At 37.7% G+C, this 25,794-nt stretch overlaps 1 protein-coding gene across 1 annotated transcript in view; it reads right to left on the bottom strand.

Moving 5' to 3' along the window:
* APBB1IP (amyloid beta precursor protein binding family B member 1 interacting protein) overlaps positions 1 to 25,794 on the bottom strand; it is a 50,567-nt gene that overhangs the window by 17,922 nt on the left and 6,851 nt on the right. The window contains exons 2-8 of the mRNA XM_032235074.1: positions 16,306 to 16,377; positions 10,878 to 10,965; positions 9,785 to 10,071; positions 8,501 to 8,575; positions 6,221 to 6,380; positions 5,703 to 5,824; positions 1,592 to 1,666 (exon numbers count right to left, since the gene is read on the bottom strand). Coding sequence (XP_032090965.1) covers positions 1,592 to 1,666; positions 5,703 to 5,824; positions 6,221 to 6,380; positions 8,501 to 8,575; positions 9,785 to 10,071; positions 10,878 to 10,965; positions 16,306 to 16,377 — 879 coding nt within the window. The remainder of the gene's footprint in view (positions 1 to 1,591; positions 1,667 to 5,702; positions 5,825 to 6,220; positions 6,381 to 8,500; positions 8,576 to 9,784; positions 10,072 to 10,877; positions 10,966 to 16,305; positions 16,378 to 25,794) is intronic.

Genomic DNA, 25,794 nt, shown 5'->3' on the forward strand with positions numbered 1-25,794 from the left:
TCTAAATTTAATAGATAGATTTTAAACAGAGTTAGTAAATATTTATTTATTTATTAAATGTATATGCCTGTAAAGTTGAGCATCTCGATCTGTTAGCCTGCTTTAAATATGTGAGAGGGCAAATAATTATTTTGTACAGCCTCGCAGTAATTAGTGAATGTTCCCCTTTAATTTGGTGAAGCCAAGCACAAAAAACCCAGCCCTGGGTCTTCGTTATATATTTGGAATGAGATGGCAAATTTCCATGTCTGTGAATATGCCTGTCACTCCTTTAAGGTAGTCTAGGCAGGAAACCTAGGATCATGTACCTCGGTTTTAATTTACATGAAAGCTGGGACATGATCAGTGAAGTAAAGACAAGGATAGAGAAAGCTTGAACAGCATTCTTCAAAATGAAAAAGGTCTTCTGCAGTCACGACATAAACCTAAGACTGAAAATCAGGCTTGTCAGATGTTACATCTTTTCTATCCTGCTCTATGGAGTAGAGAGTTGGTCTCTGACAGAAAACCACTTGAAGAAACCAGAAGCATTTGAAATGTGGATTTACAGACAGCTGTTATTTATAAGCTGGGTTGACAAAATCACAAATGAGGAAGTGATAAGCTGCCTGGGGAAGCAAAGAGAAATCATCAAAGCCATTAAAAAGCAAAAGTTAGAATATTTTGGACATGTGATGCGACACCCAGAAAAATACGGCATCCTTTACTTAATCCTCCAGGGAAAGATTGAAGGCAAGCAAGGTCCAGGCAGAAGAAGAACATCTTGGCTTCAAAACCTAAGGCACTCAGCAGTACTTTTTCATGCAGCTGCTAACAAAAATAGGATTGCCAACATGATCGCCAACGTCCGATGACGGATATGGCACAAGAAGAAGAAGGCAGGAAACCAAAACATGAATACTAACTCTACTTCAAAGAGAGAAGCAACTTAGAACTGAGGAGAAATTTCCTGACAGTTAGAACAATTAATCAGTGGAACAGCTTGCCTCCAGAAGTTGTGAATGCTCCAACACTGGAAGTTTTTAAGATGATGTTGGATAGGCATTTGTCTGAAGTGGTGTAGGGTTTCCTCCCTAGGCAGGGGGTTGGACTAGAAGACCTCCAAGGTCCCTTCCAACTCTCTTATTCTATTCTACTTATATTGCAAGGTTACAGTAACAAATCACTGCAAGTTATGAAATCACATCTTCTCTCTTTTGTCTTTATTTCCCAAAGAACTAGGAAGACACTTCCGAAATGTCTTTTGTTCCTATTCCTTCTGTGGCTGAGGTATCTCTCGTCAGCCCTTTGCCATGGATCTGCCATAGAATCCATTTGTTTCCTAAACTCACACAACTGTCAAGACCGGTTTACATGGTCCTGTGAATCAATTCTAAGTGGACCCAAATTGTCAGAATTAGTTTCCTCATGTTACACATGATGAAGATACTTACTTTTTTAGAGTTTTAAAATACAACTTTGAAGTCTGAACTTCCTGTTTTTGTATTGCATCAAATGCAGAACCGAAATATTTCAGTTCTATTTCAGGAATGAGGAAAAACTTAAGAAGTTGTTTTACAATCAAATGTGCCATTCGTTAACATTGATTTACCTCCAATAATGCTTCTTTGCTTTTCTCATTCATTTCCTTGGCTTCATTTTTTCCTTTGTTTGACAGGTAGAAATTCTAATTAAAAAAAGAGACAAATGAACCAATGAAATATCCAGTTACTACTTGAGTAAGCCCCCCTGAATTTGATTGAGATAGGATGATATTAGCTCAAGCCGCATTTAAGCTATTTTTCTCATCAGCTGCCTATTTTAGTACTTGCAACAAGTTTTTATTCAAATAAAAAGCTCTACCCACAGAGCAAAAAATAGAGTTATCATCCAAGGTAGGCATAATTGAGATTTTGTCTAATCCAGCAAAGTCCCCTCCAACCAAGGGGTCTAGACTTTGCTTGTCCTAGATCTGTGTTTATCCATGTGGACTTTAGCCCCCCCCCAATTCCCCAGCCATTAAGAGAATTTGAGAAGTTGAAGTCCACGTCTTATACTTGCTAGGATTGAGAAATACTATCCTCAATCATTGTAACAGGACTGTCTCCTTTCTTATGCTCCGTGGCACACATCAGATGAGAAAATCAACAATAGAAAAAAGGCAGTTTTAAGTATTCCAATTCCTGTTTCAGTGGCTCTAGCTACCAATAGTAATGGAAACATTCATTTCTGAAAGAGGCTTGTGGCTCTTTTAAATTGGGGCACTAGTGATGGATAAGATAAGTTCCAAGAACTGGGTATGTCTAGTTTAATGAAAAGAAGGACTAGGGTAGACATGAAAGCAGTGCTCCAATATCTCAGGGATTGCCACAAAGAAGAGGGAGTCAAACTATTATCCAGAGCACCTGAGGGCAGAACAAGAAGCAATGGGTGGAAACTAATCAAGGAGAGAAGCAACTTAGAACTGAGGAGAAATTTCCTGACTGTTAGAACAATTAATCAGTGGAACAACTTGCCTCCAGAAATTATGAATGTTCCAACACTGGAAGTTTTAAAGAAGATGTTGCATAACCATTGTCTGACGTGGTATAGGGTTTCCTGCCTAAGCAGGTGGTTGGACTAGAAGACCTCCAAGGTCCCTTGCAACTCTCTTATTCTATTCTATTCAAATAACATTGAGAACCCAATGTTAACTGCATTTCCTAGGAAAAGTCTTCCTAAATTCAAGAAAATTAAAAGTCTAAAGAAACTCATGTAACATTATGAGGATCTCTTTCTATGAAGTCCAGGTAAGTTACAGTGAGGCTTGCCCAGTAAAGATATGCCATTACAACTAGGAAGTTTACCAATGCTGGGGTGGTTTTTTTTTTTTGTATTTTGTACAGACAACAAGTCCAATCTTCTTGCTGTTATTCGCCCACTGAACAAACTCAACACTATCACCCGCGGTTGAAATAAGAACCTTGCTTGTAGAATGAAGTGGGCATCCTGGAACTTGCAATCCTACAAACCTAAAGAATTTTTTGGCTAATTTTTTCCTCATGCCCCACGTTTAACAAACATGGAAGGAAAAATCAAGCTGGACCAATGTGAATATTAAAATAGCCCAGAAAGTGTTTATGTTTCTTGTTCATTTCTTTCTTTTTTAGAAAATAGAGCACCGTAGGACTAAAATTATTTCTTCTAGGCCACCCTTCATCCATCAGTACACAGGAAAGCTGGTAGGCAATGAATGAAGCAGCTGGATAGTCATTATCTGTATTTTCACTGTTGAATGACTGCACCTGGCCTCTTCCTTATTATGGATACACCATCCAGCTAATTAACTGAAAAAGGAGTAGATTCTCTGGCTCATTGCACTGCACTGCACTGGCACAGAGACTTCCACCAAATGATGTCTTTCCCACTAAACAAAACACACCTCAAACTTAGGAGTATCTACTCCCCCCACATATATCCTGTTTAGGATAAATCAAAAGTAAACTTTAGGATAAACCTAAAGTAAAGCTCCATGAACCGAGACACTCCAATTACGCCAACAAAAAAGCAGGTTTATTTTGCTATCTTGGAAATCAGTCATAACCTTAAAAAGTAATTTGTATTGCCATTAAGATATTTGGGAATATGTACGTTTGTTTGAAGTCCAAGCTTTTGGTAAAAAGCTTTTGACCTTCCACTTATTGAATCACTGCAGTAGTTCCATGAAACACAACCTCTTAATATGATTGCTCTGAGAAAACCAATTACAAAAATACGGATAGAGAAATGTACAATACTTAGCTAAAAGGAAGATGACTCTGAATAGACGGCAACATCCTTCCAAAAAGGATACAAATAAATTTAAGTTGTCTGCCTTCATTACTGAACTTTCACCAAATCCAAAATGCCCTTCTTATTTTAAAGATATTTGAAAGAAATAATCTTTCTCTTTCATAAATAAATAAATAAATTTTATTTCCCTATATACAGATTTTCCTTGACTTACAACCATAATGGAGCCCGCCCATTACGGTCTTAAGATGTGCTGTTGTAAAGAGGGTTATCCACACCAACCAAACTAATTTAATGGCAGTCATTAAGAGAATTTGTTCTTCTCTACGAGGCATATTTGGCAAAAACTAGAAGTATATACCAGTTTTAGGCTAAAACATCATGAATCGTGGGATCAGAGTATGTAATGCATGGAACAGCTATAAATACAGGCCAGTTGCTGAATGTCCAAAACACAGTCATGTCAATAGCATACTCAATGCAGTGATGGTTATAGGGTTTCAACCACGGGTGAAATGTTTTGAAGTCTGCTACCGGTTTGCTTTGCTACCAGTTCGCAGGCGCTACCACGCAGCACTGAAAAAGGATTAAGAAGCCTTTTCTGAGTCTGCAAAAGTAAGTAGAACAGTGGGGGGGGGGAAACAGCTGTGTCGCGCAATTTAGATTTGCTAGAAAGCAAGATGTCCAGCTTTCTAGCAAATGTAAATTGTGCGGCACAGCTGATCGCTGCACAGCTGATTGTTGGAACTACCAGTCCACTGGAACGGGTACTAAAAATACTTTAAAAAGTTTTTTAAAAGTTCTGATGATCAGCTGTGTGACAATAAGCTATGCCGCATTATTTCTAGCATATTTTTTTACTATCGGTTCAGGCGAATCGGTAGCATTTCGGGTGAACTAGCCCGAACCAATAACATTTCACCCTTTGTTTCAACCCAACAAAGGCAGGAATTCTAGAAAGCATAGATATTAGAGCTACATCAACACCCATTGTAGTTATTCTAGAAAATAAGTTTAGGAGCCAAAATAAGTGGTGTTTTGATAACCAGGCAAGGCAATTTTATATTTCTTTGAAAATTTCCGCTCAACTTTTCTTTTCTTGGAATTGTTCCTTAAAATCAACATAATCAGTAGCATTACATGGCCTAAGCCAAAGCAATAGTGGACCCAATAGGTTCTTTGCTTTTAATCTTGAAAAGATATAATCGTTCAAAAAAGTGGTTAATCATTTATTAGAAGTACATCTTCCAAAATAAGATTTTTCTGATTCACATTTGGTTTCATCTCCCCCCCCCCAACACAAATAAATTTACTTCTAGAAAGAGATGAATCACAATGAACAACAAACATTTTGGAGAACACTTGAATGTTCTATGGAAGACAGGGATTTTCTACACAATTATTTATGTCTTGAATAATTTGTTTCCAGTATCACACGAAACATCTGTGGGGTTTCTTCACTACAACTGTTCTTTGTTATCAAAGCTGTATTATTTTTAATCATAGGCAGGCAATGTGTGAATTATTAAGAATGTGGACAAGCAATTTGTACCTTTTATTGATTAAATTCTTATCTCTATATTACAGAAGTGAATAAATCCATATCTATTTTCTGCCCTCCACTGGTGTAGCTATAGCAGACAGTCTTAAACAGCAGTATCATGACATTTTAAAATGATAAATGAATTTATGGGATACCCCCTTTTCATAAATAACTAAATAACTAAATGATATACAAAATTGCTCTGATTGGCAGATGGTTTTAGCTTCTCAAAACTTGTTCTAGTCTCTATCTACCCAAGCCTGCTGCCAATTTTTATACTGCTACTAGCTTTGCTTGGACAAATTATTTTAAGAAATTGGTGTGCTTTTCTCAAAGATGCTTGTGATCCTATTAGGAATTCATAACTTACAGGGTGATATTCTTTGGTGTCTCTGTCATATTACTTTACCTGAGGGTTTTTAAATATAGCGTATTTTTCATTTTTCTCCAAGAACAGTATTTTATTTTCACTGTCTCGAGTCCAATGGGATAGGACTTCAACCACATTTTCATGATCTTCAAAAAATCTTTCTGGGGAAGGAAGGAAGGAAGGAAGGAAGGAAGGGGAGAGAGAAATACAATTTAAAACAACTGTCCATCTTAATATTTAGGCCTTTATATTTTTTGTTAAGATTTAGCAGAAACAAGTTTGATTTTATCAAAACACAGAAGCTTCCTAAAAGTATTGATAATTTTAGCGGATAAAGGACCTTTTTTTGCATAAAGTAAGCATTTGTCTGATTAGCCAGTCCCCCCCCCCCCCCCGTCACATATGCATGAATACAAAAACACACACCAGCCTATTCACAGCTTTAGAACAGCACACTTCTCATTTAATACAGACACAGGCTGGGTGGCTGCAGAAACCGCTTTCTGGGAAAAACCATACAAATATCAGCAGATATAGCCCGATGGTCTGAAAATTACCTATTTGTAGCTCAGGATATATTTCATAAAGGCACCAGTTTATATTGCAATCACAGTGGGTTTTTTCAAATAGGTTGTCTAAGACATCACGTGCCACTTGTCGTTCATCCACCATTAGAGTCTTTGTGCTGTTATCATTCATGTGCACCTTGACAACAAGCTAGGGAGAAAATAATAGATCAGTCATTTAATTTCAGCCTGGAAGAAAAGGCCAGAATACTCAAAAGTCTGCCGTGACTGATAAAAATTGAAGATTATTGCAGATTCAAATGCATCCTGTAATATCACAAATTGGATTGAGAAATATAATGCATCTCTCATTCATCACCACATCAAATTTGTTCTCCCCTGTCTTAACGTGTGCTTTTGATTAAAGAAGATTTTTAAACGAATTGTGAACTTGGTTTTGGACAATATGTTCACCAGAACCAGCATGTAAAACCTGGCTTTGCATCCAAATGAAATTATTTGGTCTTGACTCTTATTATATTGAATGCAATTTAGTCATTTCTAACATTTCTCTTTGATTTTAAGGGGCTCCAACCAGAGGTACAAAAAACAGATTTTTTTTAATGCCATGGGCCCCCCCCCAAAAGAAATAATAATTTAATGCAAATGTGATAATTTGGACATATTGAAAATGGAAAGTTCAGCATTGTTTTTATTATGAACTGTCACTATAAAGCATTTTACAGAAAATCTTGCTGTGTGTGAATTTTGAGATTTATACTTGCAGAATTACACACACAGAGACACAAACAAGTCTGTCTTTTGTCCTGATAGTAGTTGCAAAAGATGTTGCCTTGTTATTCCTTGTTCTAAGTACTAGCAAGATCCTGTTCTTATTGGATGATCTGATGAACATCATAAGCGAAAAAAAGAATGCTCAGAAGAAGCAGCTCCATTGGTAGATAACAACAGACATATAAGACAAGAAGAATCAGGACTGTTTGGGAATCAGAACTTAGAATAACAATTCCTTGTTGAAGACTCATTTTAAAGCATCAAAAATATAATGATCTCAGAATCAGAAGGAAATCAAGAAGGAACAAGCATTTGCTCTGCTTATTTTATGTACACACTTTAAAAATTACGGCAATTTAAGAAATTATACCATTCCTACATATGTCAGCTGTTAGCAACTTATATCATCATCCCCCTACCTGTACCCACTTTATTGGGCAAAAGATATAGATGGGAGTCTTAGTCAGGGCCAACATTGGCTGAAAGGGTTGATGCCATCTCCCGACCATTAACTGGGATAATGGATAGGGTCTTTCTTCCCAGGAGAAATAAAATAAAGAGTTTTGATGGATCAGATTGAAGACCAACAATATGCAAATTAGTATGTTTTCATGGTGGGCAACCAATTGAATCTGGAAAACCCACATAAGGATATATTTATAAATGCATCCTCCCATTTATCGCTGGTTTAGCCTTAATGACTTGAAGTACTGATAGCTTATTTTCTATACCTACAATGGTGTACAACAGGGTATCAAACTCGATTTCATTGAGGGCCTCAACAGGGTGACCTCAGGGGGAGGAGGTAGTGAACATGGACTCCCAAACTCCATTTTTGGCTGAGATGGCTTCCTGAAATCCTCTCCAAGCAAAAACGAAGTTCGTGAAGCCTTTGTGAGCTACATTTTCGCTGGCAGAGACACCATGGCCCAGTCGATCTCTGTTTCCAGGTGGTCCCGTGGGCCAGATCTAAGCACCCCATGGGCCAATTCTGGGCCACAGACCTTGAGTTTGCAACTCTTTACTTTTTTCCTTCAGCAGTATAGTAGAGTATTTTTTGCTAGGCATGAGCTCCTGCTTTTGGGTAAGCAGATCTACAGGGCATAGGGAATGGCCTTGAAGAATAGGAAAAAACTGGCTACCTGATTAGGCAACGGTCAGATAAGTAGGACTTGAACCCATTCTAAGAAATTAATTTGAAAAAATTCCAAATTAGCATGAAGATAAAGTGAGAAGGAGGGAAACACATTCAGACCTCCAAAATTATAGGGAGACATCATAAAAGCATTTATGGTTTGGTCAAAAATATGACCACAGCATTTAAATATCCTTTATGATATAATATGACACGGCATTTAATCGCTTATTTCTGTTATAAATCTAAAAGTAACAGTTTGGATTAATTTATAATTTGGTTTAACTTTCCTTAAAGTTAAAAAAGAGAACACCATTCCTGTGCCTGAAACATGTTATTTAAAGAACTGGTAGTGAATAACAGGTAGCGGATAGTGGGCAGTGCAACCATATAAATCGTACCTTTTTAACCTTGGCTTCCTTTAGCTTTTCTAATGCTAGTTTAATCTTGTCAGTTTTTGCTTGTTCTTGTGCTTCCTAGAAGGTGGAAATAAAATTGTAAAGATCTTATATAATATGCTTGTCTATCATTATTTTATATATATTTTTCTCAAAAGTTTTTTTTACAGCATTTTGTAAAGGTTTCTCTAAAAAGGTACGGAGTAACATATTATCCTATTTAAAAATGATCAAAAATTAAGATTTCCCTCCCCCACCTTCTTTCAAGAGTTCAGTCTCATCATCTGAATATTTTTTGAGAGTTGTTTTTAAATGTGTTGCTCCTTTTCCTTTTATCAATCACTGTACTGTATCTTATAGCCAGTATGTTTTTCCTGATTTTATTGCTTTGCTAAAACAAAAGATGCTAAATCCAATTTTTGTCCAACAACGAGCTTTAATTCCTTTCCCTTCTCAACCAATGGATGGATAGTTGTGATTCACCTCATGATGGTTACATCATCACTTCAGCTATACTTGTATAAGGCTAATTTCTAAAAATAAAATTGTGGGTAATAGCCATGACTATGATAAGACTCTTTTAAAATTAGGTCTCCATGAATTCATTCTTCATCTTTCACTCATCATCCTACCATTTTCTGCAATTTTAACTGCAGCATCTTGTAGATTTGAACAGGTTATTTTCTCCTCAGCTTAATGTGACAATTAATTCAGGAAACATCTTGCCTCTTCAGGATAAAAAATGTAAGTGGAAATATCAGTGTACTGACCATACTCATTATAGTCTTCAGCAATCATAGAGAATAAAGCTTTCATCTTCCATCGAATCTTCCATAGAATAATCATTGGCCGTTTTCACATAATAGGGTTCCTCAGCCTGAATTATTTGTTAGATTTATATCCTACTTTACCTCTAGGAGCCTAAATCCACAAATATGACATTCTTTCCTCAACCTTTTTGACTAACAAAACTTCCAAAATTGTACTAAGATTAATAATCTTCCAGAACGAGAACATTACAACAGTTAGATGTTCTTCTAATGCAGAGGTCCCTAAACTTGACAACTTTTAAGACTTGTGGACTTCAACTCCCAGAAGTTTCCAGCCAGCAGAACTGGCTGGAGAATTCTGAGAGTTGAAGTCCACAAGTTGTAAAGTTGCCATGTCTGAAGATCTCGGTTCTAATGCATCAGAAACTGACGTTTTGATACTCTAGTTTATATTGGGGTGCCAATAGTTTGAGAATATTAAGATAAGAACTTATTTAGGGATTCTCTGGTTGCTGACCTGAGTAAGTGGCTTCAGAGGAATGGCTGGGGGTGGTGGCAGTGGCATTAGCATTTCTGCAGGAGGGGCTGGTAATGTGTCCTCATAAGGTGAAGGAATATTATTTAGCACTGATTGAGTTCCACAAATAGGATCAGCCTTTGCAGGTGGCTGCATTATGGCATCTTGCTCATTGTAAGAGGAATTCTTCGGTTCTTTTAATGTGGTCTTTTCTACTTCACTGATGTCTGCTACAAGATCAGCCATTAAAGTATCTAAATCAGTATCTTCCAATGTAGTCAAGGACTCTGTTACAAAAAAAGACAAACATATCAGAGATCTTCAGTGTTATTAAGGAACAGTGCTTCCATAAACATCATTAGATCGTCTTCCAAGCAACACATATAGGCTCAACGGTTCTTAGGATTCTTCTAAAATGAAGAAATATTCTTTCATTAAGTGATTTATCACATTTGAAAATATGCTAGGGTAACTTGCTCTCATAAGAAGGCATCCCTATTAGTTGCTTTTCTGATGGATTGTCTACCGCTTTACAATTCCCAACATGAATTATTATTCCTAATGGAAACAGTAATGATTAAGCTGGAAAATATATTCAAAATGAAGGTTTTATTAAGGTTTGATAACTGGCAAGGTACGAGGTAGGTTCTATGCAGTTTAACATTACTTTACATTTTAGAAAATAATTTGGTACCGAGATGGCTCAAAAATAGGACACATTTTGTTCTTCCCTTCCCTTGCTTTGCATTTTGCCTGATTATAAATCTTGGAAAGCTTGCAAATATATTAAAAAAGCTTCTATTATTCTTCAGCTCTATTTTATATCTATTTATAGTGAATGAATGTTCTAATCAAATCAATAGAACATTTGGGGAAACATTCTGAAACTTAAATTTTTATAATGTCAGCCACATATATTTTATCTTTTGAAGACTAGCTAGAAGTCATTGGATGCACCAGACATACATCTACACACAGACAGGTCAATTAACAAATACTTTTGTAAAAGAACAAAAACAGTATAATTTTACGCTTCTTATACTTCTAATCTGTATAAGAAAGTATGCACAATGGTTTTTTTTTTAGTACTTACCATTTAAATCTTTGAAGCCAACTGCAAAATTAAATTCAGCATCAGTTGATTTTTGATGAGAAATAGGCATGGCTTCCACTTCTAAGCTCTGATTTAAAAAAAAAGTTTTAAAATTTGAAAGCCTTTATAATTTATAATGGGAAGCACATTTATACTTCTATTGCCTTTTTTTCTCTGTAGGAAATGTTTTGCTTTAGAATTATGAATCCTACAATCTTTTTCTCCAGAATATTTTGTTCAACTACAATTATCACACATACATATATATGCACATCTAAACCGATAAGTGCATATTATAAGAAAAATAGTTTTTGAACAATGTTTTTTTGTAGTCTGTATGATGAACAACATAAACATATTTGAAGATAAAAATTAGCACATCAAACTTGGCTAATAATAATCCCTTAGAATTCCTTTCTTCAACAGAACAGTGTTTATTACAGAAACATTACACAGAGCAATGGGAGCACATAGAAATTTAAGAAAAACCATACCAGAATACTGTCTATTCCCGTGATGGCGAATCTTTGGCACGTAAAACCATGTTACCCGGCACGCATCCCTTCTCTGTTTGTCTTCCAGGTTTCTGGCGTGCGTGACTATCAGCTGTCCTTTGCACATGCGGCAGTGCTGAAAACTGGCTGTGCATGCGCACCGACCAGCTGATTGTTGGTTGCGTATGCACCAGAACCTGGAAGTTTGGCTTTTCCAGAGTGCAATCTGTTTGCTCGCACAGCAGTGCCCAAAACCAGCCTGCACATGCGCACCAGCCAGCTGATCATCGGGCATGCATGCATACCAGAACCTTGAAGTTTGGCTTTTCTGGAATGTGATCCCTTCACGCACATGGCAATGCCGAAAAATGGCCTACACATGCACAACGGCCAGCTGATTGTTTTCAAAACCTGGAAGTTTGGTTTTCCAGAGTGTGTCCCTGATGAGCGCATATGCACGCGATGTTTCCGCGCAGGTTCGCCATTACTGGTCTATTCTATTCTCAAAGTGGAGAACCAGATATTCCTAAGAAACTCCCAACCATATATAAAAGTGACACTTTTATTTTCCAACAGCTAGTATTGGTACTTTCTAGATATGCTGGTATTACAATTCCTAGAATGCACATTCTCAGTGATTCTGGGTAATGTCTCAACAAATCTGGAATTTTATTACATTTACATTATTAATCCCTTTTTCTGACTCAGTAATCCCTTAATTTGGGATAGAGTGCATAGAACTATTTTAACACAATAACACTGACTTAATAAACCATTAAAATATAATTTGTTATCCTATTAATTCATTTATTTAATTTTATTATAAGTCAATGCCAACATTTAAATTCTGGGCAATCGGTACATTGCTTTCAAATTCCAATAATTTTTATCTCACAAAATGTTGAGCCTTTTCTTATAATCATGCTGTATTTGCCACTTACACTTAAAAAAATAGATGGGTCTTCAACCATACAATCCTAACCATCATCTTGACTTTTTGATCACTCCCTGAGGAAACCCGATGATCAAGATTCATTGTTAAAAGTTAACTGATGTGCCATCAAGTTATTTTCAACTACTAGCAACCATATATATTTTCTCTATAATGATCCATCCCTAACCTCGTTCTTCAGTACCACCAATGGTGCGTTGTAGTTGAGTCTTGCTGTCAGTTGTCCTCTTCTCCCATCATTAGACCCTTCTCCAGAGAGCTAGGTTTTTGCATAATGTGTCCAAAGTATAATAATCTGTTCCCTTAGTACATCTCTCCTATAACTATCCCAGTTGATAATCATATTTACATTTTTGGATAATGAATTTCATAGTTTATTCATGTGCTACGTGACAAAGTACTTCCTTTTGGTTGGATCTGTACAAAATGTCAGCTTGCTGGACGCTCAGTTAGGTTAAATGTGTACTAAGATACAGAAAATGGGTTGAATTGAATAAACCCCAGTTAGGTTAACTACAAATAAGCATATTATGCTAATTCACCCAGTGTCCAACTTGAAATGTCTTACTATTTGTCTTACAAGAGCCTTGTAAGATAGCGGAAGTAGTACCATGCTGTAACAATTACTTCTTTGGAAAACTACTTCTCTATGCTGTGCCTGCACACAAATTTATTTCATTGCACAATCCTAGCAAATATCCAGCAGTGCTAATATTCATAGGGAGAACCTGAAACTTGGAGAAGGATTCTAATGCAACCTCTCCCAGCACTGATGTGAAATGAGATTTTTCAACATTGTCAGGTTTTTTTTTTATTGTTCTTCATGTGCTTCAAGAATCAATCACGTTTTCACAGACCTATTTTCGTTCTGAACATTAAAAAAAACCAACTATTAGAATAAAAGCTTGCCTATGTGAGTCTTCCACTCACAGTAAATTAATAAATCCCAGCACTGACAAAATATTTCTTTATCAGGAGCGTTGACCAAAAAGAATGTGCTAATCAGCTGCTTCCGCAAATCAGGGCAGGGCGGAAAATGGAAGGACAGGAGAAAGGTAGGAACAGCAGTGGAAAGTGGGGGAACATCTCCCTAAATAGACAAATTCCAAGGACATAGATAACCAGCACAAATTCCTAGGTATATTTTGGATTGTACTGCAGTTTACTTCTTATTTTCAAGTTAGATATAAAACAAGAAGTAGAAGTATTCCAAATATGAGGGAAGCTTTGTTGAGAAGATAAAAATGTACAATTGCTCCACGCTGTGAAAGAAAATAGCAAACACACTGGGGAAAATAGAGAAGGATGCCTTAAAAGACAAATCTAATATGCAAATTAAGAAATAGAACAAAAGGGGAACTGAGGCAAAAGCCTACTCTGACAACGACATTATGGCTGTTTCCCTTGTTGTATTTATGAGGGAACAATCTTATTAAAAAGGGTTTGATGGCATTTTTATGAACTGTTGATCATTACTTTAGATTTATTGGACAGGTGATCTGAAATTTAAGGCATCAAAAAGGAAGACTAAAGACAGGAAAAAATCCCAAATAGATCAAAACTCTTGTCTAATGCCATTTCCTATCTTGCCACTTTAAAATTGTGAATTCCAACTAAGCCCAATTTCCTGCTTTTCCATTGCCCTAAAAATATGTGCAAGTTTCGTGCACAGGCTAAATGCCTTATACTTACCAGAAATCACACTGTAAAAAAAAGGAAGAAACCAGTGTGCATGCATATGTCTACTAGCCAACAACGAGAGGGAGGGGGGGAGAGTGAGAGAGGGAGAGACGTGTTTTCCCAAAAATAAGACCGGGTCTTATTTTCTTTTGACCCCCCCAAATAATTTTCGGGGAAGTCTTATTATTTTTAAGGTGCAGGAGCTGGCAAGCATGGTCACCTCATGGCTGCTGCTGTGTGGCAATATTTTTTGGGAAGGCTTATTTTAGCGCATGAGCTCAAAAACCTGATTGGGCTTATTATTCGAGGCGGTCTTATTTTTAGGGAAACAGAGTAATATTTGGCTGTAAAATAAATCCTCCCATTTATAGGAGGAATTAATCAATAATTTTTCAACCATAATTTTACCGTAGGTACAAGCAAACCACTTTCTCACATAAAAACTTTGTTGCTCTCCATCAAACAGAAGCAGAAAAAAAGAAGACAAAAACATAATGAAGATTGTGCAAGAGGAAAGCAGAGGTGTCCAGAGGAGGAAAGGAAAAACAAGGAACAAGACTAGATAGAAATAAACCAAGAAAAATCTTGTGAGGTGCAAAAGGACCAATATGTTTTCACCAGCAGTACAAATGACTAAAGCTAGAGAAGGCCCTCCCTGAGGAGGAGCATATTATATCAACTCCAGACTTGACATTTTTCCAAAATATCTTCCTTAATTATTCCACAATCTATAAAATAATATATTATGGTCCTGACTGACACAGTTTCTGAAGGGGAGAAGGGAGAAGTAGAACCAGGGGCTTCCAGCAGGGGTGGGTTGCTGCTGTATTTCTACCAGTTCGGTGTGCAAAACTTTTTGCTCTGCGCGCATGCACATTTGCACCTAAAAATGCCTGTGCATGCACAAAACATTAAAAAGGGGGAAAATACATTTCTGCAATGAAAATTGTTCTGTGCATGCGGAGAACCGAAAATAAAGATGGGGCCCAGGTTGCTGCTGGTTCCAGCGACCCAGGCCACCAAGTTACTACCTATTTGACCGAACCGGTCTGAATCAGTGGGAACCCACCTCTGGCTTCCAGGCATCATAGTCCTGGAGAGAGCAATTTCAGCAGTGTTGAAGCCAACAACCCCATTCTGTTAAGATCGCCAGCTCTGTTATTCTGTTAAATCCCTGGCTTGTCTTTCTTCTCCTCAGCATCATAAGAGTCAGAACATCAATTTTAATAAATTTACAGACATTTCTAAAATTCTGTTTTCACTTTCCCATTATAGGGTACTAAATTGTATATTAATAACAAAAAAAAATGAACGTCAACAACTATAAAATCAGGCTGCAGCACAACAAAATTGACAAAAGTGAAGGGAATCTGAATCAGAGGTGGTATTCAGCTGGTTCCCTCTGGTTCCAGGGAACCTTTAGTGGCAGCTGCGAAAGGCTTTGCCTACCTGCCCCTACATAATGTACAAGCACTGTGTATGGGCAGACACAGCACATTCGAGCGAAGCGAACTCACATTTGCGAACCGCTGGTCTGAATGCACTGTAGCTGGACAGCACCAGGAAATCATTGTTTCTAAACCTGGGCAACTTTTAAGATTACATGGACTTCAACTCCCAGAATTCCCAGCCAGGTCCACACACCTTAAAGTTGCCCAGCTTGGGAAACACTGATCTACATATATCCAGTATCACAGCAACCTGCCATGTTATCGGGATTAATTAGCCAAAAATGGGAGAGAAATGTAAAATCAATACATGTACAAACCCCAATTTCAGCCTAAAATAAACGCAGTGAGTAGGAGGGTTGCAGGGTTTTTTCCCCTTCCTATTTAGATGCGGTTGAATGTGCAAACTAGAGACTGCATTCAAAGGTGGTATTCAGCCGGCTCTGGCGAACTGGTAGGAGAAATTTTGAGTAGTTTGGAGAACTGGCAAATATCACTTCTGGCTGGCCCCACCCACAATCTTTGTTGCCTCCCGAGTCCCAGCTGATCGGCTTAGTCTTCTTTTGTTGCCCAGGACAGGATAATGGAGCTGGAAAACAGATCAGTGATGTGGGGAGGGAATATGGATTTTGCAGTATCTTTTCCCTGCCACATCCCCCCACCAAGCAGTGCCCACAGAACCAGACCGATTGCACTGTATTGCATTGATTTACTCCATCAATTTAAAAGCCTCATACAGGGAAAAAGTTCTAGCATAAAGAAAAGAAAGCTTACAATTTAATAAATATAAAAAGCAAAACACTGAAGAGGAAGAAAATAGGATTATTTGTCCTATTTCCCACGGCCATACTTACCTGTGTTAGCAAGTCCATTTCTCCCAATAAGTCACTGAACATTTGATCTATATCATCACAGGCTTCCTCCATCTGAAACACAAAAACGTGAAATGGGTGTCAGTATCATATTTTACGGTCTACAAAGAATTTGTAAACTGTTCTATAGTGGGGAAAATGGATGTCTTTAGCATGGAATCCCAAAAAATAACTTTTACCCAGTTTTCACATCAATAAACGTAATTAATAATCCTCATGTTAATAAAAATGTGATTGTTGACTTTATAGACAAAATATTTAATTTTCTTGCCATCAATATAAAAATGACTTGCCATTGGCTTCCACTCTTTTTCAAGGTACTCTTCTGCTTAGTAAGTATTCAAACTTAAGATGATCCCTCCTCCCCAGAGCTGTTTGCAGTTTCTCGCATTTACTTCCAGTGTTTGGAAAAAACACCCACTGGGGGGGGGGGAGTGGGTGGGAGAGAGAAATGGATTTGCTTAGCAACTGCAGCATTTGCTTAATGACCATCATAAAAATGGTTGTAACTTCAAATCTGGTCAGGGCCTCAACCTATGGCTGCAAGCTCAATTTTAGGCTCAATTAGGAGCGTAAATTGAAAACAGTTTCACTTTTAGAGTGAAAAGCTCTTGGGATGATTGTTATCAAGCAGCACCATTCCAATACGAACCATTGATCATATCATGTCCTATTTTACGAAGTGAAGTTTTTGTTTTCAGTAAAACAGAGGCCTCCCACGTTGTTCTATCAATTCTCCAAGGACATTGGGGTGAAGAATGCCTGCTATGTGGAAAAACAGCGCAAGGTCCTCTATATTTCTTGGCTGCCACCTCACAATCATCCAGATGTTCTTAGCCCAAATACCTAACAGAAGAAGGCTTTCAGGCACTGAGGTGAAAGGGGCACGGACACTGCATGGGTATTGAATGGAAATATGAATGGGGGAGAGCACAGGAATACCTTGAATAAGTGAGGAGGTGAGGGATGACTTTTCCAGGCATCTGGGGAGAAGGGAAAGAACTAAGGAAATTACCTTCCTCTTCTACTGCTCCCCTCAACTGCTGTAGCTTGGCCCTTCCTATCAATGGGGGTTCCAGCACAGATATTTTATTCCTTGATGCTCACACACTCTAATTATGTCCCTAACTGAAGCCACAAGAAAAAAAATTACACAAAGCAGCTGCTGTTTGAAATGCCTTTGTTTATTTTCTGATATATTTCAGTAATTCCTTCATGGAAAAAAAAACCCCAACTCTACATAATGTAGAATGCTAAACAAAGCATCTTGTTTCGTTTTTATCAAGGAAATAAGAAATACTGCAATAAAGAAAGGAATGGGAGGACTTCAACTACAAAGAGATTCTATTTTCAATCTAGGGCTAACTGTATAATTTCCCAGCAAAATATGCAAATTAAGAAATGCAATTTGCAAGGGTTTAGTTTATGGAACAATTGTTTCTAAACTAATGTATCTTACTGGAAACATGCAGTGTTATCTTCTAATAGGCAAGAAACACATAGGAAATGCTTCCGAATAGCAACTAAGAAAGCATAGTCCAACCAGAATGAAGATGAATATGATGATTGATTGTGATGAAAGGCTGCACCATTTATAACCTTTCTATTAGCTGTATATAGAACCGAGTCAGTTTATGAAAGAAATTAAGGATTAAGCACATCATTAAACTAATTAGTTTTCCCTTTCTATGGAAGAGAAGAGCCTTCTCTCCATCATTATCTCTTGTTATTATGACTTGTGTCATAAAATTAGTTCTGATAGCGTAAGTTACTGATCGGATCCAAAATTAACAATATTGTTTTAGTTTATATTATGTCCGTTATTTTATTGAAGAACTTTTTTTAAATTTTTCAATAATTTGGAAGGAAGGAAATGTTTCTAAAAATGTTTATTGTTGGTGGATTTGTCAAATGCTTATACCAGTGATGGCAAACCTGTCATGCGGAAACGTCGCATGCGCGCACACTTGTCGGTGCCGCACTCCGGAAAAGCCAAACTTCCAGGTTCTAACACACATACGCACCTGATGCGCTGGATGGCGTGCATGTGCACACCAGTTTTCAGCACTACCATCTGCACAAGGACAGCTGATTTTTGGGCATGCATGCCAGAAACCCAGGTGACATGGCTTTGCATACCACTTTGGGCTCTCATGCCATAGGTTTGCCATCACAGGCTTATACTAAACAAAGTACATTTACTGCCTTTTTGGGGAGTGTATATTTCATTGTTACATTTGTTTATTGGTCCCCTGAATATGTTATTCAAATAAACTAAACCACAATCCCTCCTTTTCAGGCCACAAAACCAAGGATCAAATGTAATAGGAAGTTAGCGGGTAGTGGACTCATTGGGGAAAAGTGATTATATTAGATAAAATGTTTGTTTGCCTATTTCAAATGTTCATAATTTCTCTTTTATGTTTGTTTAAATCTATTTTTAATTTTGCACATCACCAGAGTCATCATAGAGTTGAGTAGCTTTACAGAATTGATAAAACAGCTCTCCCAGTTAAAAAAGTAAAATTGCAATATTCAGTTTTCTGAATACTAATGAGAAAAGAATACCCTTCCCAAACCTGGAACCCAACAAACATTTGCAATTTCCAGAAGCCAAGCCCCTATAGGCTAGCATGGAATTCTGAAACTTAGAATCATCAAACTTTGAAAGACCCAGCTGATAAAGACTATCTCGGGAAGACAACATTGTGAAGCTGACGTGGTAATGTCGAATATCTTGTTCGTGCGTTGTGAGAAGGCATGAAATGTTAGTTTGTGGAATGAATGACAATTAGCTGGTTTTACACAATGTACCAGCCCAAACCAAACAAACTATATTATGGTTTAATGTGTTAATTGAATCAGGGCTAAGAATCCATGAGAGCTAAATGCATTACTGCTACTATGATTCATTCTATTCTTCTGAAGTGTCAGGAATCTGGCTTAAGCAATCAGCACTTTATCATTTCATAGGGTACAAAGAACACTATCAGCAATAAGTAGAGATACTTGGCTAGAACAGTGTTTCTTTTCTTTTTGTCCAGAGCATTTCCCACTTTTAAAAATTATGGAGAATCCCAAAGGTGCTTTATATTTTATCAATATTTGCTGGGCTAGAAATTAAAACGTATGCATTCATTGTCACTACTCATGAATGTTTAATGAGATTGTCTTATTTTTCAACACAGGCTGGCAAATAATTTTGAGAAACACTAAGCTAGAAAGTCTTGACATGCCTTCAAAATCTGAGGAGTCAAAAATCCAAAGGGAAAAAAGTCTATTCAGCAGGAGCATTAATAATCTTATGTTCAATCCATTTTTTTCCAGATGATTCGGATATCATTTGCTCTATTACGAATTTATATGTCACATTTCCCAACAAAAGCTTTCTCAAGGCAGCAATCAGGCTGTTCTGTGATTTCTAGGACAATTTATTTAGTCTGCTCTGCAAAGACCAGCACCATTAGCAAAATAACACAGCTTTCACAGTTTAATGGAAAGCCAGAAAATCAGGAGATAAATGAAACTGGGAAGGTGAGCTATTCAATGTAAGAGCCACCACCGAGGACTGTTTCCAGGTATCCTGGGCCAGCAGTTACAATAATAGGCGGTGAGATGTGGATCAGAGGTTTCTGTGTCACACTCACCCCTCCAGTGCAAGAATTGGAAAGCCCAGGTAGAGCAAACAAGCTTGTTTCAAAAGTCAAAAGTCCATGTAGATAAACCCAAGATCTAATCATCCGATTTGAATGTAGTCTCATTTCATGTCGATAAGTCCAAAATCTAATCATCCCATTTGAAGGGAGTCTCATACCAGTCTGAGGATTAACCAGGAAATCAGAAGTAACCCATGTTAAGGAAGTCAGGTCCAAGGATGGAAAACCATCTGCCAATAGAGGTCTGATTTCCAATTCTTCTTTATTGTACTGATTCAGTCATGCTTGTTTTCCTGACTCATGACACTGTCAAATGAGAAGCCTCTCAAAATGCCTCTATACTCCCTTGATCTTTCTCTTCCTGTGAAGGCTAGAGCATTTTTCCTGCTCAGGATCTCCATCATCTGACTGAGCTTGATGTTGTGTTTCTAAATCAGACGTTGATTCCTGTTTTTTCTACATATTTAAGCTCTTCCTTCAACTGCTTGGGTCTTGAGTTGCAAGGTGAAAACCTATCATGCTTTGCTTCTTCAATTTAGACTTTGGCCTATGAAACATTGGGTTCTTCATAATCATCCTTTCTCAAGATTTGCATCAGTGCATACCATTCTGCCAGTGGAGAGGAAGCCATACACATAGCACTGTGATGGCGAACCTATGGCATGCATGAGGAGCCATCTCTTAGGGGACACGAGGCGCTGCCCTGCCAGCTGATTTCAGCCTTCATTTTTGGCCATTTTTCTCTCTCCGGAGGCTTCAGGGAACCCTCCGGAGGGGAAAAAAATGGCCCTATGGAGAACCTGGAAGTCTATTCCTGAACTTCTGGTTTTTTTCTGGGCCATTTTTCGCTCTCCGGAGGCTTCATAAGGCTTCCTTGAAGTCTCTGGAGGGGGAAAAATGGCCCGGGGAGGGGGGAAAACTTCCTGACCCGGAAGTCAGAAAATGGGCTTTTTTGGCTTCCAGAGGGCCTGCAGGGGGAGGGGAGGCAGTTTCCACCCCCGGCTCCTAGAAAGCCTCTGGAGCCTGGGGAGGATGAAAAATAGGTTCATTGTGCCACTGCGTGCCAAAAGCGGGACAAGGAGGGGGCCGCACACACGTGTGGGGGGGTCATGTGCATGTGCAGGGGAAGGGCTGGCACATGCACAACCTCGCTCTCCGCTTTTGGCACTCGATGGCAAAAAGGTTAGCCATCACTGATATAGAGCTTTCTAACTTGTGGTGACTGAAGCAATAGCTGAATCATTTGAATTTGGACCAACTGAGCTTTCTAGATTGTCTTTAGAGACAGGCATATGCATTATTAATGATAAAATGCAGCACCATAAAAACTTCTCTACATTTGTTCTCTTTCCCTACTTCCTATTGGAGATTTGAATTATTATTTTTATTGCAGAATCAAACAATACAATCATAATTTATTCCCTGACAAGTATTTCCATAATAGGTACAACTGCTTGAAAAATGAGAATGCATAAAACTAAAGCCATTGTAAAGAGAGTTGGGGACATTAATTGGTTATTTTGAGGCCTGCAGGCATACATGCTGTCAGTACCGAAACATTCATAGGAAATATTTTTAAAATTGTCATCATTAATAATTTGATGTTTTTCAAAAGAATAGATAGGTTGGGGTCTTGTTTTCTATTTCAATGTGTTTTATTCTTGGAGACTGTTTAACAAGAAACAAACAATTATGAAGAATTCTATCCTACTTCCTTTGAATTAAATTCCTTAAAAATCAGTGGGGCTTCAAATTAGCACAATAATGACTTATGATAACACAAATGTTGCATGCAGCAAAAGAAAACAAAATAAAAACTAATTGATAAAATGGTCACTATTTATTCAGCACCCTGTCATTGATGCTTCTAATTAATTTTTCATGGCCAACAGCTTTTTAACATAATGTCAATCAAATAACAAAATCAGCAAGTAAGTAGAGCAGAATTAACAGTTTTCTGTTGGAAAGAAAAGCTTCAGCTATGAATACACATATGCAGATAAAGTTTGCAACATTCTAGCATGGCTCACAAGTTTCTGAATGTCATAAACGAACAAGAGTAAAAGTTACAAACAATGATCTGAACTATTCCCAATGGCCCCTGGGTGTAGCCAAATAGCAGGAAATTTCAGCATTTTTAAACATTAAAATCACAGTTACACTTTTACAGCTTTCTGCTATAGGTATTCTTTTTTCTAATTTTTCTACCTTTCCAGTAGCTGTGTTTGAAGAGGCTCGTTTAATTTATTTTTTTTATTTACTAAAAAAATTATATTACCACCTATTCACACATGGTATCCTAAGGTGGCTTACAGGGGTATAAAAATATTATATTTTTAAAATATTTTTATAATATTTTAATATTATATATTTATTTATATATATATAATTTTCTTATATATATATATATATATATAATTTTCTTATATATATATATATATATATCTTATATATATATATAAGAAAATAATCAAATAATAAATTAATATAATAATATAATAGCCCCCATACCCCTCAACACATCACACCAATCATTTAATGGGCTCCATCCTGTTCTGGGTTCCCCAGGCCCGCTGGCAGAACCAGGTGTTCAGCGCCTTTCAAAAGAGAGTGTGGGTCATTCTACTCTCTGGAGGAATGATGTTCCAGAGAGAGGGAGCCACCATGGAGAATGCCCTTCTGGGTCCCACATGGTGTATTTCCCTAGGGGATGGGACCCGCAACATTCCTTCCTTCCCCGCTCTAGTGCGTCGGGTAGTTGTGACCAGCAAGGGAACATCCCTCAGATAACCTGGTTGCGAGCCAAGAAGGGCTTTAAAGGCGACAATCAGCACCTTGAAGTGTACATAGAAGCAAACAGCTCCCACAGGAGAAGTAATACATGTGCACACCGAGGTCTGCACAAAACCATGTGGGTCGCTGCATTTTTATTGTACCAATGAATTTCATTGACACAAGCAAAGTTTTGTAATTAGGTGGCTGGACTGACAGATTAGTTCTGGATATGAACTAATATCACATTCCATATTCTGGAAAAATGATGCACCTTGCCTAGATAATTGGTTTAAGAGACTTTCAGAAAATCTTGAGATTCTTTCAACAGCATTCAGTCATTCTTTTTCTCATGTGAGAAAATAAACCATTGTTGGTGAAGTGTTTTATTTATTGGATTCAGGGTTGAGTCCAGATTCTGGATTATAGGAATGACTATCTCTTTGCACTGATGTGAGGTTGCTACTTCCGTTTGAATCATGATAGCATTTCATGAAAGGTAATCATTGCTTTCAATAGTTCTACAAATCTAAGTTTGGTCTTTGTTCTGATCTTTGATTCATATCTTATACTCTCTCCTAGACTTAGAAAAATACATCATGCAAGCATTGTTCTCCTTGCTGAATGTGTTGAGGTACCAACAGTTTTAACACACTTCTTTGATAAATATAGTATTGCTGGCAGGGGAATTCTGGGAGTTGAATCCCACACAATTTAAAATTACTGAGGTTCAAAAACACTAATTTAGCACAGAGAGGCACTTTTGATTGGATTGATATTTTTTTTAAAAAAAATTCTTGTTGGATAGCAGAGAGTTACTACAATATAAACCGAGCACACATTATGCAGTCACATTTCAGCAATTTTCCAGCAACAGTAAACTTCATGTGTGTACTGAATTCTGAAAAGCCATGTTACCTGTGAATTCTTGTCAGATACAATCTAGGTGCCAAATTAAAGAAAGATGTACAACAGCACAGTGCCTAGCAATTACTCCTATCTCAATAATTATATTTTAAAAGAATTTATAGAGCTATACTATACATGTGAAAAAATATGTGAAAATACAGTTTGTCTGTCTTTCACTAATTCAAGTCATAGAATAACAAAATTGGAAGGGACCTTGGAAGTCTTCTAGTCCAACACGATGCTCAGGCAGGAGACCCTACACTATTTCAGACAAATGGTTATCCAACATCTTCTTAAAAACTTCCAGTGTTGGGGCATTCACAATTTCTGGAGGCAAGTTGTTCCACTGATCAACTGTTCTGTCAGGAAATTTCTCCTTAGTCCTAAGTTGCTTCCCTCCTTGATTAGTTTCCACTCATTGATTCTTGTTCTACCCTAAGGTGCTTTGGAGAATAGCTTGACTCCCTTTTCTTTGTGGCAACCCCTGAGATATTGGAATATTGGAAAATATTATATATAACTTGTATCTAGGAGACCAAGGTTTCCAATTCTAGAATGTTGCTGCATGAATTGGGAAGCAATGCAAAAGAAAAAAAAATAGAAACAAAGCTTTCTGATATCCACTATGTTGTTTCTTATCTCATAAACAGCATTGTAAAATCTTATCCTTAAACTGATGGGCTATCAGTTGTGCTTTCTGGTATCAAATCAACACATACTCTTCACACAGATTGGATTTATAGATATTCATATCATTCTCCCTCCACTGTATGTTAACAAGTTCAGATCTGTTCTTATAGTCAGAAAGATAGTTAAAGTGTAAATTGCCTGGTTTTCCGTGACTGTTATAGACATGACCAATATCTTGAATTTAAATTTGATATTTGATACAAGGCTATTATGGAATATTCTTAGTTAATTATTCTTTCATCAGAACTTCCACCAGAACTTTCAACCAAAAGGACAGTTTCCCTCCCCTGTGAAATGAAAATGAATTAATCTTGCAATTCAGCCTTTGTGTGCTGAAATTTTTCAAGAAGGAAGGAAAAAGACAGACTAACAGCATCCTTTTAACCAAATGCCAGAGTACATTTTCAGTCTGATTAAGTATCCTCCAAGACAAAATGATTTGTATCCAAGAAGAATCACTAGAGTTAAAGAGTACTTTTGTTATAAATAGAACCTCCTTTATGCAGGTAGTCCTTGACTTATAACACTTTATTTAGTGACTATTCAAAGTTACAATGGCACTGACAAAATTTGACGTTTGATAATTTTTTACAATTATGACCTTTGCAGCATACCTATGAACATGTGATCAAAATTCAGATGCTTGGCAGCTGGTTGATACTTATGACCATTGCTGTGTCCCAAGGTTCATGTGATCCCCTTTTACGACCTTCTAACAAGCAAAGTCAATGGCAATAATCAAATTATTTATCTTCTGAATGTCTTCTTACTGCCTGGAACAGGGGTGTCCAACTCAATTTCATCAAGAACTGCATCAGGGTTGTTTGACCTTAGAGGGAGGGCAAGGGGGACTAGGATGGGTGTGGCCAACTCAACATCATGTGATTAAATGGCACTTTTGCTAGTAGTTTGTTTTGCTGACAATCTGCAAGCAAAAACTGAGCTTGTGAGGGCTGCATGCGACCCTTCTGGACTCTGTTTTTGATTGCGATGGTCTCCTGCAGCCCCCTCCAAGTGAAAATGAAGCTCTGTTATTTCCTTCACAAGCTCCGTTTTCACAGGCAGAGGCACCGCAGGCCGGTACTTTGCTGCTTCCAGGGCGGCCCTGCAGGCCAGATCTCAAGTTTGATATGCCTGAACCAGAAATACAATGCAGGCTGCAGACTCACAAAAGCTAATCCTCTAAAAGCACACAGGAGGATGTCCCGAGGGGGGCAGGGGTGGCTATTTTCACCCTATCCAGGCTCCTAGAAAGCCTCTGGAGCCTGGGGAGGGTGAAAAAACTGCGCCAAAAGTGTTGTGTGTGTGTGCTGGTCTCATGTGCATACATGCATGGGGTGGTGGTGTCGCGTGCATAGCATTATCGATGTGGCACACCCGCGCACAAACTCCGTGCTTCCCCCCGCTTTTGGAATGGCAGCCAAAAATGGTTTGCCATCACTAT

The sequence above is a fragment of the Thamnophis elegans genome, chromosome Z (assembly GCF_009769535.1).
Source record: "Thamnophis elegans isolate rThaEle1 chromosome Z, rThaEle1.pri, whole genome shotgun sequence".
Taxonomy (NCBI): domain Eukaryota; kingdom Metazoa; phylum Chordata; class Lepidosauria; order Squamata; family Colubridae; genus Thamnophis; species Thamnophis elegans.